At 35.5% G+C, this 16,729-nt stretch overlaps 1 protein-coding gene across 4 annotated transcripts in view; it reads left to right on the top strand.

Annotated features, from left to right (window-relative positions):
• The window catches only part of SSBP2 (single stranded DNA binding protein 2), a 295,259-nt gene that overhangs the window by 224,876 nt on the left and 53,654 nt on the right, over nucleotides 1–16,729 (top strand). For all 4 annotated transcript variants that reach the window (XM_056112616.1, XM_056112617.1, XM_056112614.1 and 1 more), the window contains one exon: nucleotides 3,259–3,318. In XM_056112616.1, coding sequence (XP_055968591.1) covers nucleotides 3,259–3,318 — 60 coding nt within the window. The remainder of the gene's footprint in view (nucleotides 1–3,258; nucleotides 3,319–16,729) is intronic.

A 16,729-nucleotide genomic window follows, 5' to 3' on the forward strand; every position in this document is an offset into this window, starting at 1 on the left:
ATCAGTATTTATTTCAACATTTGGGATTTAGTAATTCTTTCAACATACTTTCTATCTTGTATGGAATTTCAAAGTAAACCTACCATACACAGGAATTAACATAAGATAACCTATTTATATTTCTCCACATTCCAAAAACTAACTTGATAACTCAGGATTAGTGAACATGGCATAAAATCATGTTGGAAATGTGGCCACTTCAAAGTTAATGACAATATTAAAGGTTTTTTTTTAAATAGTCCAGCATTTTTTAAAAAACAGTTTCATACATGAAATTAGAAAATTATGAAAGCTTTATAGAGTATGAATATTCAAGAAAGTTTCTAATTGGCTGTATGGTAAAGAACATCCAATTTTGAGTTTCAGAAATGATAAAAAGACAACTTAGAACAAATTTGTGAAAACAAAACAATTTTAAATGTTAAAATTGAAAGTCCCACTTAAAGTTTTATCAGCTGGAGGTGAAAATATTACCTGAATAATCTGCTATTTCTGTCTATTTAAAATTAACTTCTGGGAATTCATTAACATATTAGAACACAGTGAGCAAAAAAGGCAAATTTCTTGCTTAACTCAAAAAGTTCCTCTTACTAGGTTATCAAACTCTCCAAATACGTTATAGGAAAAGATTATATAACAATTTTTTAAGTATGAATATTAGGTCTAAGAATGTTGTATAAAATGCATTATAAATATGGGAGTGAATTTTTTTTAGTTTTGGCCACACTTATTGTTTTTTGGGGGACCATGCGGTGCCAGGGATCAAATTTGCATCCTGCATATAAAACTTTTACTGAGCTCTTTGAACTAACACTTTAGCCTAGAGTTTAAAAAATACAAAAGACTTAGTAGACTGTAGATTTAATAGTCAATAGTTAAATACTATAGAGTTAATAGTTAATTTAATTGACTTGCCCAAGCTTTTGTTAAATTGATTCTGATTTATATTCTTATATTTTATTTTATATTATGTAATATTAACTATATTATGCTGTGTTATGATAATTCATATTTTAATAATATTCAAACTTTAAAATTGATAAGTTTCTTATATTGTAGCACTGTAGCACTGTCCTCCAGTTGTTCATCGATTTGTTCGAGCAGGCACCAGTAACATCTCCATTGTGAGACTTGTTACTGTTTTTTGGCATATCAAATACGCCACGGGGAGCTTGCCAGGCTCTGCCATGCAGGCAGGATAGTCTCAGTAGCTTCCAGGCTCTCTGAAGGGGACGGAAGAATCGGAGAAATTGAACCCCGGTCGTCCACGTGCAAGGCAAACACCCTACCCGCTATGCTAATCTTGCACTTAAAATTTTGCATTATGGTATATTTAAATAAAATTATTTGTTACGAGAAAATAGAATTAAAGTGCAAATTTTTTTAACAATACTTATTGCTTGCGCTGGAGCGATAGCACAGCGGGTAAGGCGTTTGCCTTGCACACGGCCAACCCAGCCGACCCAGGTTCGATTCCTCCACCCCTCTCGAAGAGCCCGACAAGCTACTGAGAGTATCTTGCCAGCACTGCTGAGCCTGGCAAGCTACCCGTGAGGTATTCGATATGCCAAACACAGTAACAAGAAGTCTCGCAATGGAGACGTTACTGGTGCCCGCTCAAGCAAATCAATGAACAATGGAAGGACAGTGCTGCAGAGCAGTGCTACTTATTGCTTAAAACTAGTAGTCATCAGAAGGACAACGTTCTTTGGTTAAATGCCTAACTCTCTATTCATGTTAGACTTTTACACATCCAAGGGCCTTAGTATACAGGAACAAACATCATTGTAATGGGCTTCCTCAAGGGAGAGATTCTTCTGGAAGAGGGAGCAGAGATAGAGCACTTACAGGACCCCTGCCCAGGCAGCATTCCTCGGGAAACCAACACAAAGGTCCCATAAACTAACATCATGTCTGTCTCTAGTGTCCATATTTGGGGACTGGGGATGTGTTTGGTGACAGAGTTCTTACCTTGCCTGTGTGAGGTCCTGGGTGAATGAAAAAAAAAAAAAGAATGTTCTCTTCAAAATGCAATTTTTAATAAATTTAGTCATAAATAAAAATTTGGTGCCAAAATCTAAATGATGAAAGATATTCTACTCAACATTCAATAATCACTGAAATGATAGTTGTAGCTTTTTCTTTTTAGTATTTGAACTGACATATTTAATACATCTTAGTAGACTGTGACTCATCTAACAAATTAAATTGACTTGAGTTATAAGACCATTTTCCTTTGCCTAAAATACATAGCTCATCATTTGCTAGACTCAAAATATACAAAGAAATCTTTATTTTGCATTATATAATCAGTTTTGAATAACTCAAACCCTTAACAAAGGAAAGCTAAAATTCTTATAGCCATAAATCACACTTCAAAAGGAAATTTTTTGGAGCCAGAGCAATAGAACAGTGGTTAGGGTGCTTGCATGTGGCCAGCCCAGGGCTTGATCCCTGGCATCCTGCATGGTCCCTAGAGCCTGCCAGGAGTGATCCTGAGCACTGAGCCCAAAGTAAGCCCTGAGCACAGCTGGGTGTGGTCCTGAAACAAAAATAAATAAATTTTAAAAGCAAACTTTTTTTTAAAAAGAAAGTTCTTCACCATTTTAAAAATAGAACCATAAAACAAGAAAATAGGTAACTTAGAAATTATTAGAAGAAATTAGTATGGGGCTGGAGAGATACGATGCCGGCCTTGCATGCAGCCAACCTGGGTTTAATCTCTGGCGTCCCGTATGTTCCCCTATGGCCTTCCAGGAGTAATTCCTGAGTGCAGAGCCAGGAGTAAGCCCTGAGTTTGCCAGGTATGCGCGCTCCCCGCGCCCCGCCCCCACCTTCAGAAAAGATAAAGAAACTAATAAACTGTATAATTTGGTAAAAAGCATATACTATCTAATTTGCATAATGATATAGCTAGCCAGTAAACCTCTTTCTAAATCTTTGGTGAGATTCATTGACTTAGGTTTCTTGGTCTTATTTTTTGACAATTGAATATCATCTTAACATTAAAATTATTTCCATGGTCACTAGTTATTTTTGATGTTTTTCATATATACATTAGAAAAATTAACAGATAATTATACAAAATAAATTATAGGATAGTAATTTTTCTGAAAAGTATTTATTCTACAGAAAGATTCCACACAGGGAAGTAAATGGATTTGTGTTTTTGCATAATTCTAACATACTAAATACTAAATGCCTGTTTTTACATGATGCTATTTTCTTGTTTTGTTTTTGTTTGTTTTACTTTAATAGCCTTTTATGTCACCTCGGTACCCTGGCGGTCCAAGGCCCCCATTGAGGATACCTAACCAGGTAAGAGAAATGTGTCACAAAAATTTCTTATCCTGTAAAAATACTAGTTTTCATCCCCTCTAATGCTACTTCTAGTGGTGATATGTAACCGCAAATCTCTATATAATCTCTATATAATAAAGTTTCACATTTTCAAGTCAATATAGCTCAGAGATGACTGCTTTTATCAATTAAGTTTTATTGGAACAAAGCCATACTCTTTGTTTTATGTATTGTTGTGACTTTTATACTGTTAATAGCATGACATGACAGGGACAGTGTGGTCTGTAACCCTAAATATTTACTATCTGCATTGTTGGAGAAAAAGTTTAGCTGATGTTTGTGCGGATCTAACAACTTTTTTAAAAACTAATTTTAAAATTACATGTAATTTTGGTAAATGCTGTTTAAACTCTCACTTAAAAGACAGCAAAAAAAATTATTATGACCATACTTTATTTTCATATAATTACAGTATGCTGTCTGAAAGTATTTCAGTTTTTCTCAGGTGTAACGATATATCAGTCAAATAAGCTGCTTCTAGAAAAGTTAAAGCTATTAATAAATAATTTGGCTTGTGGGAAGGCCCGTATCTAGTGACATTCAGGTGTGATGCTTGAGGACATGCATGCAGTCCTGGGGTAGAACTCAGAGATCCACATACAAAACCTACACACCAGCCCTCTGAGCTATCTCCCCAACCCATTAGAAAGAACTATTTTACAATAAATACTGTAATTTTCTTTTACCAATGATAAGTCTAAGATTTTATATACTTTGGCTCAAAATCTCTCACTATCACAAATACTTATTTCCTAATTTAAAATAAAAAACTATTTTTACTTGCAAGGAGTTCATAGTTTTGTTTCAGAATAAGGCAACCATGCATATATATGCAAGAATGCAAAAATAGACATAGTTAGCTATTATGTAATATTCATATCAAGCCAACTACGTTTTGTTTTCATTCTGCTATTTGCAAACATTAGTATTTAAAAAAATATAAGTCACAACCCTTTTATCATGATGTTGTTTCATTCTTCCTTTACTACTTCCACTTCCATTCTGATTGAAAATAGAATAAGAAGTTTGCGCTATTTTTGTCTGCCATAGAATGTTGTTCTACCTCTCCTCTGACTTGTACTTTAGCAGTGGCCTGAAATATTCCAGCTTTCAGGTATTCTGTGCTTCTAGTACACTGCTAGAAGAGTCAGCACCCACATGTACCCACAGGAGAGAGCTCTAAACTGGTGGTATTGCTGGGTTATTTCATGGTTACTGTGCTGGTGGGCATAACATTTGCGGCCATAAGTTTTCACCAACAGTCTGTGTGTAAGAGGTTATCCGAGTCTCCAGAGCAATAGAGAATGATAAAGTGAAAGACATTTTCAAAAGGTGGCTAGAGATGAGGATGTAGAATTATAAATCTAGATTACTTAAAGATTTTTAAAAACAAGTATAAAATGTCTTTGGATTTTTAAAAGAGACAATTAAAAAACTAAGTATTATTAAGGAGTAATAAGTTATTTTTCTTCAGGTTATTGAAGTCTTTATTGGATTTCGTTTGTTTGGGGTTTTTTTGTTTTGTTTTGTTTTGGTTAGTTTTTGTCACACTCAGAAATGCTCGGCAATTACTCCTAGCTCTGTTCTCAGGGATCTCTCCTGGTAGGACTCAGGGAACCATATGGGGTGCGTGAGATCAAATCTGGGTTGTTCAATTGCAGGACAACTTTACTTACTGTGCTAACTCTGTGGCCCAGACTTGGGCATATTTTAATCAATTATATCCTCCTAAGAGTGGCCTTTTTTTGTCCCATACTCACCTACATACCTTGTTAGACATAACCAATTCATATACCTTTCTTTTAAACATGGTGTATCTTAAAATTATGCTATTCAAAAGTTTTTACTGAGCAAGTGAATAAATGAATATATAGTGCATAATATATATGATATACCCTATTTTATATACTGTTTATATTACAGACTATATGCCATATGTATTGCATATTATATACATACATTGTATGAAGTATAATGTAGAGTGTATAATCTATAGTACTGAAAGCATATTGTTCTGAGAAAAATTTAACCTTTTTGCAAGAATGACTTTTTTAAGAAATAATTATTATGATTCTTCAACTTTATTATTAGATTTGAAAAAAGCTTTTTATGATTAACTGGAAAATTTAATATAAAATAAAAACATGGTAAATATTTTAATTTTCATTTAGAATCATCATAACTTAATACAATATTTTTATTGCTTAAAATATATCTGAGAATGAAATATGAACTTTCCTAAGTATTTCTGAAAATGTACTGTAAATTTTTGACTGTTCTTTGCTCATCCATAAAAATGTAATTAATAAAAAATATATATGAACTTTTGACCTTCTTAATGTGTTGATGGCCTTTAATATATTCCTTTAATAAATAGACACCTCAAAATTTACATTTTTTAACTCTTAGGCTGTAGATGTTAAGTACTCCTGATAGGTTTCATTACTCTATATTAAATCCACACTATTTCATATTAATTGTATATTTATCGGAGTGGATATTTGGAATATAGTATAATTATGTCAAAAGATAGAATAGGTAATCTTTAAAATGGATAAATGAAAATCAGATGCAAAAACATGAGATATATCAAGAATGAATATCAAAAACATCTATGAAACATATAAATTAAGTTAAAAAAGTATCTTTGACTACACAATTTTATAGTGGAATTGGTTCCTCTGTGGGTCCTTGGTATTAAGACATCCATAAAATATGGGAGAGGGAGAACAGGTTTATTTTTTATCATAAAGTACTTAAATAGGAAAATTCCATATTCATTTAATAGTATATTAAGGAAACCAATGCAGGCAGAAAAATAGTGATTGTTGATAATGTTTATGATCCATTGCCAAATGTAAGAAAAAAAGTACAAAATATGTAGTATATATATGTACATACTTCGATGTATTTCCCCTACTCATTTGCTTTCAGCACTCATTTGTCTAAAAGAATTAAGAATCATATCCTTTTCTTCAGCTAGGATTATGATTTCTCCCCCCGCCCATATGTTGAAAGTTTGCATTGATTAGATACTTCATTTGGCACTAGAGAATATCTTTTTAAATAGGAAAAGTAATCAACAAGCACTTAGCAGAAAAAAATGTTAGAACATTTACGCAAATACTTAAAATAATTTTCTGTATCCTAATATAACCAGGGTACCTTTATTCTAAAGAAACTACAAATACTGGATGAGGAAATGTATTATAGTAAAAGGGGGGGAACTTCGATCATCCTTGACTACAGTGTTTAGAGAGGAGACAGATGGAAAAGAAAAGAAATTAAGAGAGAAGAAGAGAATAAGAAGTAAGGGCTGGGGTTTCAGTTATACCAGTAATGTGAGTGAGGGGCACAGCCATATACCCAAAGCACTAACTTAGTAGAACTGAAAACATGAGACATAAGCAGCAACCACTGTAACTTTGTAATGTGCCTCTAGAGTTGAAGGGAGGGATGGAGTTGGGGTTGGGATGGGGAGGGAGTCTGGGAACACTGGTGGAGGGAAGTTGACACTGGTGGAGATATAGGTGTTGAATTATTGTACGCCTAAAATGCAACTATCAGTAACTTTGTAAACCATGGCTCTTTAATAAATTTTTTTAAGTTAAAAAAAAAGAAAGAAACTACATTCTTATTCATATTTACATGTTTTCTTATGTATGCCGTTGGTCCAGTAAATTTATCCAAGTTGTAAACAAAAATTTTTACATGTAGAAATTGAATTTTATATCAATATGAAACATAAGATAAAAAATTCAATTTTATCTAACCTTAAAAATGAAATGTTTTACCTATTATATGTAAATCACTGGTTAGTGATGAAAATATAAAGTAGTTTTTTTTCTAGTTCAGAGGGGCTGGAGTAATAGCACAGCGGGTAGGGCGTTTGCCTTGCACACGGCCGACCTGGGTTCAATTCCCAGCATCCCATATGGTCCCCTGAGCACCGCCAGGAGTAATTCCTGAGTGCAAAGCCAGGAAGTAACCCCTGAGCATCATCAGATGTGATCCAAAAAGCAAAAAAAAAAAAAAAAAAAAAGAAAAGAAACAGAAATTTCCTTTTCTGTCACTAATAAAGGTTTAGGGTATTTTTCAAGGACAGTAATATACACAGGACAGATAGATTGCGCCATAGCTGGAAGCCTGCCTCATGAGTGGAGGGGAGAAGGCAGCTGGAATAGAGAAGGGATCACTAAGAAAATGATGGCCTGAGGAACCAGTCGGGGTGGGAGATGTGTGTTGAAAGTAGATAATGGACCAAATGTGATAACTTCTCAGTATCTGCATTGCAAACCATAATGCCCAAAAGTAGAGAGAGAGTATGGGGAATATTGTCTGCCATGGAGGCAGGGGAGGGTGGGAAAGGGGGGGTATACACGGATATTGGTGGTGGGGAATGTGCACTGGTGGAGGGATGGGTGTTTGATCATTCTGTGATTGTAACCCAAACATGAAACCTTGTATCTATCTCACAGTGCTTCAATAAAAAAAAAAAAAAAAGATTAGGGTATTTTCTTCTTTAATTTTAAGCAAAAATTTACTATTAACATATTTAAATTATTTGAAACCTAATGGAAGGCAGTTATCTTTTTATGTTCTTGTCTTATTCGTATATTACAGAATATACTGTCTTTTCTAGTTATTTCCAGTGTTTCTATAGACAATAGAAATTAATAAGTTATGTTTATTGGGGAAAATTCTTTCCACCAAAATATTTATATGGCAAATGTTATGCCATCTTACTCAATTCAATTATAGATCTATGTGGATTTCTAGTATAATATCTTTACCAAAACTTGTAGCCATTCTGCCAAATGTATCTCATTGTTTTATTTTGACACAAACTATACTTTGTATATGTTCCAAAAATATTCCATACACTTATTGGAAATATCATAGGACCATGTAAAAACTCTCCTTCAGAAATACTCGATTAGTCAACAAATCTTTTTCTTTTATTTTTATTAAAAACATTATGATTTACAAAGTTGTTCATTATATAGTTCCAACACCACCAGTGTTACCTTCCCTCCACCAATATCCACATTTTCCCTCCCATCCCCAACCTTTTCTTAGGCCTATAACAAATTTACTTTATATTACTTGTTCCAACAAAACTTTGAGAAATGGCAAATAGGATGATCATAAGATAAATCAGTCAGAGCCAATTTGCACTTGATGTATGATTTTGACCTCTATAAATAAGGAAAATAAAACCCTTCAATTCAATATAATAAAGTGCTTATTCTTACTTATATAAGTAAGTTTTAAACTCTGGAATCTAAAGTATATTGTATTAAATTTTATTTTATATTTGGATCTCATCATGATAATAATCATGCCTTACTTCACTTCTCATTAAGAAAACTTTTTTTTTTTTGCTTTTTGGGTCACACCCAGCAATGCACAGGGGTTACTCCTGGCTCTGCACTCAGGAGTTACTCCTGGCGGTGCTCAGGGGACCATATGGGATACTGGGAATCGAACCTGGGTCGGCCGTGTGCAAGGCAAATGCCCTACCCGCTGTGCTATCTCTCCAGCCCTAAGAAAACTTGTAAAGAAATTCTGTGCTAATATTTTACATGAAATAGGTGATGACTTCTGATATGGATTTTCCCCCCTACACTTTATATAAACACTGTGGTTTGCAAAGTTGTTCATTATGATTTGTTATAGGCTTTCAATATTCCAACACCAATCCCACCACCATTATTACCTTCCCTCCACCATAGTCTCCAATTTTCCCAAATAATCCTCAACCCTGAACCCATAGTGATCACGATCACGATCCACCTGTTGTTCGTCATTTGCCTTGAGCAGGCACCAGTAATATCTCCTTCGTCCTAGCACTGAGAAATGCTCTTTCAGGGTTAGGAGAATGAGACCCATCACTGTTACTGGTATTTGGCATATTGAGTACACCACGGGGAGTTTGCCAGACTCTGCCGTGCGGGCAGGATACATTCGGTAGCCTGCCAGGTTGTCCAAAGTAAGAACGAGATAATAAGATGTCTCAAATTTTCCACCATAGTCTCCAATTTTCCCAAACAATCCTCAATCCTGACCCCATAGCAATCCCACAATAATTTATTTTATATTTCCCATTATCAATAAATTGCTAACAATGATTAAAAAATATTTCCTTAGAAGAAAATTAGTGTAAATTGTTTAATCTTACCATGGAGACATCAAGTCCTTGTATGAGGGATTACAAAGATATTGTTACAGGTTAAGTCTTCTGTGTTATTGTTTGATTAGTCAAGATCAATTTCTTTCTGTGTTACATCCCATCCAATCTGGTGTGCTATTACTGGATTATCAGTGTTGTAGAGTTTGAAGATATCATTCCATGTAATCCAGAATATTTAATTGGGTGGTACAGCTGGAGGTAAATATTTAAAACTGGGTGGCAGGTTCGAGGTGTGGACATAATTGTCAGGGCTCCCAGAAGTACAGGGAAGTGACAGGAGGTATCCCATCCTGAGTCCAAGTCAGGAGATTTCAGTCACAGAGACCTGCACACCTGAATTTTTGGCAGGTTAGTATCTTGGTGAGTTTCATCTGAGATTATGGAATCTGGCCAGAGATATGGCAAGGATCTTGGAGTTTGGGATTGAATAGCTGCAAGAACTCTGATTGGGCAGGCCCTGGGTTGACCCACCCACCTCTGAGTACCCTAGATGTCCCAGCCAAGAGCGGCGTCTAAGGAGTTTTAACAAATATGTTTTTAGGTGTATTAGTAAATGACCCCATTCTAGATGTGAAGATGCATCAGTGACAGTCTTGTTATGGAGCTGGTGCTTTAATGGAGCAATGCTTTCTAGTACTTTATTCATTATCAATACTGTCATCACAGTAGTCTTAATACCCTGAGCATCTTTGAGTATTTGAAGTGTGACTAGAGCAACGGCACAATCTAATGTTTTCTTTATCAATTTTAATGTAAATATCCATATGTGACCAAAAGGGTATTAAAAGTGGTAACAATGGTTGAAATAAGGGAAAAGAAAAACACATATATCAAACTGTAAACTTGTGCTTTGGAGACAAACATTCCCTATACTGAATGTAACATTCTGTATTTTAATATTTTTAAATCAACATTACTTGAGTGGGGGAGGGATTTGATGCTGATGCTCAGAGGACCCTGGAGTACTGAGGAACTGGGGATTATGACAAGGTATTGAACTTCCTATACACAAAGCAGGTGTTTCAGCAATTTGAGCCATCTCGCATCCTGACATTACTTTTTTGTGTGTTAAAATGCTTTTTATTTTATTTTATTTTATTTTTATTAGTGAAACACCACAAGGTACAATTATAGACTTACAAATTTTTGTGCTTGGGTTTCAGTTATACAATGATCAAGTACCCATCCCTCCACCAGCGCTCATCCTCCACCACCATGGGTCCCAGCATCCCTCCCACCCCTGTCCCCCCCCCCCCCATCCCACCCTGCGTCTGTGGCAGGTCATTCCCTTTTGTTCTCTCTCTCTCCTTTTGTGTTCTGTGGTTTGCAAGAGAGGCATTGAGTGGCAGTCATGTTTGGTTTGTAGTCTACTTTCAGCATGCTTCTCCCATCCTGGGAAGATCCTCCCAACACCCTTTATTTGGTGCTCCCTTCTCTATCTGAGCTTCCTTTTCCCCTAGCACGTGTGGCTGGCCTCCAAGTCATGGAGCAAAATTCCTGATGCTAATCTCAGGCACTCCTGGATGTTAGTCTCCCATTATGTTACTTTATGTTCCCCAGATGAATACAATCTTTCTGTGTCTATCCCACTCTTTCTGATTCATTTTGCTTAACATAATACTTTCCATGTAGTACCACTTGTATTCAAGACTTCATCTTTTCTAACAGCTACATAGTACTCCATTGTGTAAATGTACCAAAGTTTCTTTAACCAGTCTCTGTTCATCTGTTCTCGGGTGCTCAGGTTTTTTCCAGATTCTGGCTATTGTAAAGAGTGTTGCAATGAACAAACAAGTGCAGATGTCACTTCTGCTGTACTTTTTTGCCTCTCTGGGATATATTCCCAGAAGTGGTATTGCTGGGTCAAATGGGAGCTCAAATTCTAATTTTTTGAGAATCGTCCATACTGTTTTCCAAAAGGGTTGGACCAGTTGGCATTCCTACCAGCAGTGAAGGGGGGTCCCTTTCTCACCACATCCGCACCAGCACCAGTTGCTTTTGTTCTTTTGGATGTGGGCCAGTCTCTGTGGTATGAAATGACATCTCATTGTTGTTTTGATCTGCATCTCCGTGATGATTAATGATGTAGAGCATTTTCTCATGTGCATTACTTTTAACAGAAAAATAATGTTATTTGTATTGTTGAGAAGACCTCAATTGTGTCAAGAGTCTTACATCCAGATATCAGCAATGCTCCATCGTGTGTAGCTTTGAACAAATAAATTAACCTTTTTTGCCTTGGCTTATTATCACTAAATTAGAGAGGTCTGAGGTATTTATAAATCTCTTTATAGTTTTAAAATGTCTTGATTATATGATACTCAATTTTCTATCATTGAGGGGGTTCATTTTTAAAAATTGATAGAACTAAATTGTCAACTGAATTTTATCATTTGATAAAAATTTCCACCAAGTTTTCAACATTTAGTTTTTACTAAGTATTATATGTATTGGTCTGCAAGGGCTGTAGCGATAGCACAGTGGTAGGGTGTTCACCTTACAAGCGGCCAACATGGCTGACCCGAGTTCGATTCCTCCGCCCCTCTCGGAGAGCCTGGCAAGCTACCGAGAGTATCTCGCCCGCACGGCAGAGCCTGGCAAGCCACCCGTGATGTATTCGATATGCCAAACACAGTAACAACAAAGTCTCCAATGGAGACATTACTGGGCCCGCTCGAGCAAATCGACGATCAACGGGAGGGCCTTTACCTTTTTACTTGCAAGGAAGAATATAACAGAATCGTCACTTCCTTGAGGAGCTTACCTTTGAAATTTATACAGTTGGGGGTAGGAAAGTAGGTTGTTCCCATCCGTACCGGGAAGTAGTGCAGCTCTGTGCTTAGGGGACCATGTGGTGCTGGGGAACAAACTGGGATCAGCTGAATGCAAGACTAGTGCTTCAGCTCTTGCACTATCTCTCCAGTCCCTGGAGTAAAGTAAAGTAAAGTAAAGGCCCTCCCGTTGATCGTCGATTTGCTGGAGCGGGCCCAGTAACGTCTCCATTGGAGACTTTGTTGTTACTGTGTCTGGCATATCCAATACTCTCGGTAGCTTGCCGGGAATTATGTGATAAATCCTTTGTAAGTTAATAATAAATCCTTTGTCATTAATAATTCTTCTAAAGAAGCAAAATGTCTTTCATTTAGTTGTTTCTGTTTTAGTCAATTGTTACATTAAGTCCTAGAACTTAAAACTTGTCTTTTAGAACTTTTAAAGTATGTTGCATTTTGCTCTAATTTGAAAACACCTGTTTATCAATAGTAAAAATATGACAAATTAACAAATCACATGTATCTTAAATATCATTTATACATCATCAAGAATTAATAATAACCTCATATGATTGTTACAAACATTAAGTGAATAAATATAAAGTGTTTAATAAAATTCCTGGCACAATTGAGCTGGCTTACAAGTGTATATTATTATTCATTTTCAAATGCAAGTTTGGCACAACTACATTTCAGGTGAGGTAACTAGTATTTAATCTAGATAAAGAAATAGTATAAGAGAGAAGCAGTAAGTACAAGGTTAATTTTCTGATATTGAGATTGCACATGTATAAAGTTGCACAAAAACTCATGCACTCACACATTACTATTTGTGAGTGTATGTGTGTGGGGGTGAGAGAGACAGAGGCAGAGAGAGAATCTTGGCTATTCCAGTGGATGTCTTTCCTCCTAGACTAAAAGGTCTGAGAATTACTGGTCCTTGTATAAAGAGGCTGTTTACCTTATCGCCATCACCTAGAAGTCCTTAATGAATAATGGGTTTAACAATATATAATTGGCATATTTATCTTAACCAACATAAAAGACAGTTTTATGTGGATTAACTTACTATCTACTAAATAAACAAACTACTAATGAATGGAAAGTATATTACTGCTTACATATTGTTTTTAAGTACTTCCATTATTAGTTTTTTTTTGTCAACATGACGACATTTTAGAGTACAGAGTATATGCCAAAATTTGTGATCAAACTAGTCTGAATGGAATATTTAATATCAACCACATAACATAATTTTTCTGTATTAAAGGTTTAAAATACAGTAATTTTGTGATATCCAAAATAATAATCTCATCATTCCATAATTTATCAAAATACCTTACAAGTTAGTGATTTGAGTTATTTTAAAAGATAAAATACTAATGACTAAGAAGTCATACTTAGATAATGACATTTTGAAAGACATCATGATACTGATCAAGATTTCTGCAAGTTTATGCGATACAAAGGGGTGAATAGAAACAGAAAGACTTGCTGATTTGCTCTGATATTCTAAGATCAGTAAGAAGAAGTAAAACTCGTTCAGAAACATAGTACAACAAATAAGGCACTTGCTTTACTCTGAATTTGGATCCCCGCCACCACAAGTGGTCCACTGAGCATTGCCAGAGTGATCCCAGAGTACAGTCAGTAGTAAGCCCTGCACACAACCAGATGTTGCCCAGAAAAGAATAAAAAGTAAAAAAATTAAAGAAAATTGTTTTCAATATAAAACACGACTCCAGTGAAATTTAAAAATTCAGAATCAAAACCCAGAATTTTAAAGTCTAACCAGAGACCACAGCGATAGTACAGCAGATAGGGTACTTGCCTTGTACACAGGAGACCAGGTTTGATCCCCATCACCCCGTGCGCCCCCCAAGCCCACCAAGAGTGATCCCTGAGTGCAGAGCCAAGAGTGAACTCTGAGACCCTCCTAATGTGGCCCCCAAAATAGCAAAAATGTCTAACTAGCAAGAATAGAGAGATTTTTCAGTGAGTATGGTACTTGCCTTGCATGCAAGCAAGCCTGATTCAATTCTCAGCACCCCTTATGGTCCCTAGATCCTCACCAGGAGTGATTCCTGAGCACAAAACAAAGACTGATTGAGATTGGGGATGTAGCTCATCAGTTAGCACTTACATTGCATGCATGAGGAGGCTTTGGGAGTAACCTAGCACTACAATTACAAAACCACAAAATCCTTAACTACTACTTGGGCACTTCAAATAGAAGAACTTCACCATGTAATTGAAGATTAATTCTGCCTTTTCAGTCTTCCTCCTAATTATCTTGGTAACAATTGACAGGTGTTGATCACTTCTTCCTCGAAACTCCTCATGTATCCTGAAATTGTTGGTTGTGGTCCATTCTTAATTTCACACCTTTCCAGTTCTAGTTTCCTTTCATATTTCTTTTTGGTACTTTAAATAAATATATATTTGATAGTTCCACTCTTGTCACTCTTTGAACTCTATTCCAGGTTTATGACTACAATTCTGATAATTCCTGAATGTGTCCATTTTAACCGTATTCCATTTATTTGTTCAATAAATGTTTATTACTCCGAGTCAGCAGGCACAGATGGGGTCCACACTCTCTTAGAGCTTACCAACTATGTAGGTACAGAAAAGAAAACAAGCCACTGTAATATTTAAGTTCTGCGAAAGTGAGGTATAAAATCCCATAAAAGCCCTTACCTTCCCTGCATGATAAGATGTTCAGAAAGGCAGGGAAGAATCACACAGAGGTAGCAGAAAGAAGAAATAGCTATTGTGGTTGGGATATTGGATATACTGAGCAAATAATACATTTACTGAGAAAATAAGTAAAAGATATTGAAGATAATGAAAGTCAGGCTTCTTGTCGTAGGACAAAATACATCCATAGAAAGGAAGAAAGCTAAAAATAATCCAGAGGTTTTAGATTGGAATTGGAGATACAGACTCGGTGTTGAAAAGTATGAATATGGTATTGTATTACCATAACCCATACACACAGTTATCCATAAATTTATTTGTAGGTAAATATACACAAACACAAATTATTTAGCTCAGCATCTACTGAAAATGTCTGAAAGCAATGCAGACAACTTTGGTGGATACACTGAGATTTTTTTTACACTGAAATTTAATTAAATTAATGCCTTAATCCTGACTTCCATTAGGAGGAGCCACGGCTCTTTGGATAAAGAACAGATTCCAGAGGTAGGCCAGAAAAAATAAAGTATGAAATGAACCTGGAATCAGTAAGAAAATGCTGAAAATATAATAGAGACATGCCAAAGAAGAATCAACTTTAAAAACTACCCACTAGCCAAATCTTGATTATGAATAAAAATCACTGAATAAATAAGAATCCGAAAGTCTGTACGTGAGTAATGAAAAATTAGTCAACTTGAAAACAAAAGAAAATTATTCCTTCTATGAAATATCAAAAAACAAGCTTAGGAAAGAGTGATAGCCACAGAATATTCCATTTGGCAACTATTACAATGATTAAGGGTTGTCAGTGGATGCTGATGGGTTAATCAGGTATTGATGAGAAATGGAATACCTGGGAAAGGGCCAATCTCAGATGAGCTCAGTACTAAGAGTAATCTATAACAGAAGAGAAGATACTAGTCTTGGTGGCAGAAACCAATACAATCAGAAAATAATGATTTCTAAATAAACCAACAAAATTAGAAAATTGTGTAATGATATACATCACCAGTCAACATTATGTACCCTCTAGATGATGTATGGAGTATGCCATTATGTCTTTGGCATTTCTTCTGAGGAGATAGAATATATATCTGGGTTATAAGTAGACATCAGAAGATTGTTCTATATAATTTAAAACTTTCTTTCTAAAATTATTGAAGACATGATAGGGAACAACTGAAAAATTAGTCCTTGGAATAATTTGAAGACATGACCACTAGATGTAACATATATTCCAAGAAATTCTGGTCCAAGAAGGAAAAAAGAAAACATTGTTGAGACAAATGGCAAAATTTGAAAGAATTTTTTGTCATGTTAATAGTATTGTATCAATGTTGAATTCCATGTTGAAAAGTTGCTTTGTGAATATGTAGGGTATCTTAGTTTAGATAACTATAGTCTGTGGTACTTAGGAGCATTGAGACAAATGTCTTCGACTTCCTCTCAAAGGATACACACACAAACACACACACATACACAGAGGGAGGATTTTCATAGATAGATAGATGTATAGAGAGAGAAAAGAGAGAGAAGAACAGAGAAAAACAGACTGAAGCAGAAAGAGTAAAAAGGCAGATAAGGCATGAGGTGTTAAAAATCGTTGGCAATTGTTTAACATCTTATGTCAAATGGGAAGGGAAGAGGAAGGGAGGGAAGGGGAGTCAAAGTAAGGGGAGGGAAGGGAAACCAGATAGGATAA

Source organism: Sorex fumeus, unplaced genomic scaffold, assembly GCF_029834395.1.
Source record: "Sorex fumeus unplaced genomic scaffold, SorFum_2.1 ptg000018l, whole genome shotgun sequence".
NCBI lineage: Eukaryota > Metazoa > Chordata > Mammalia > Eulipotyphla > Soricidae > Sorex > Sorex fumeus.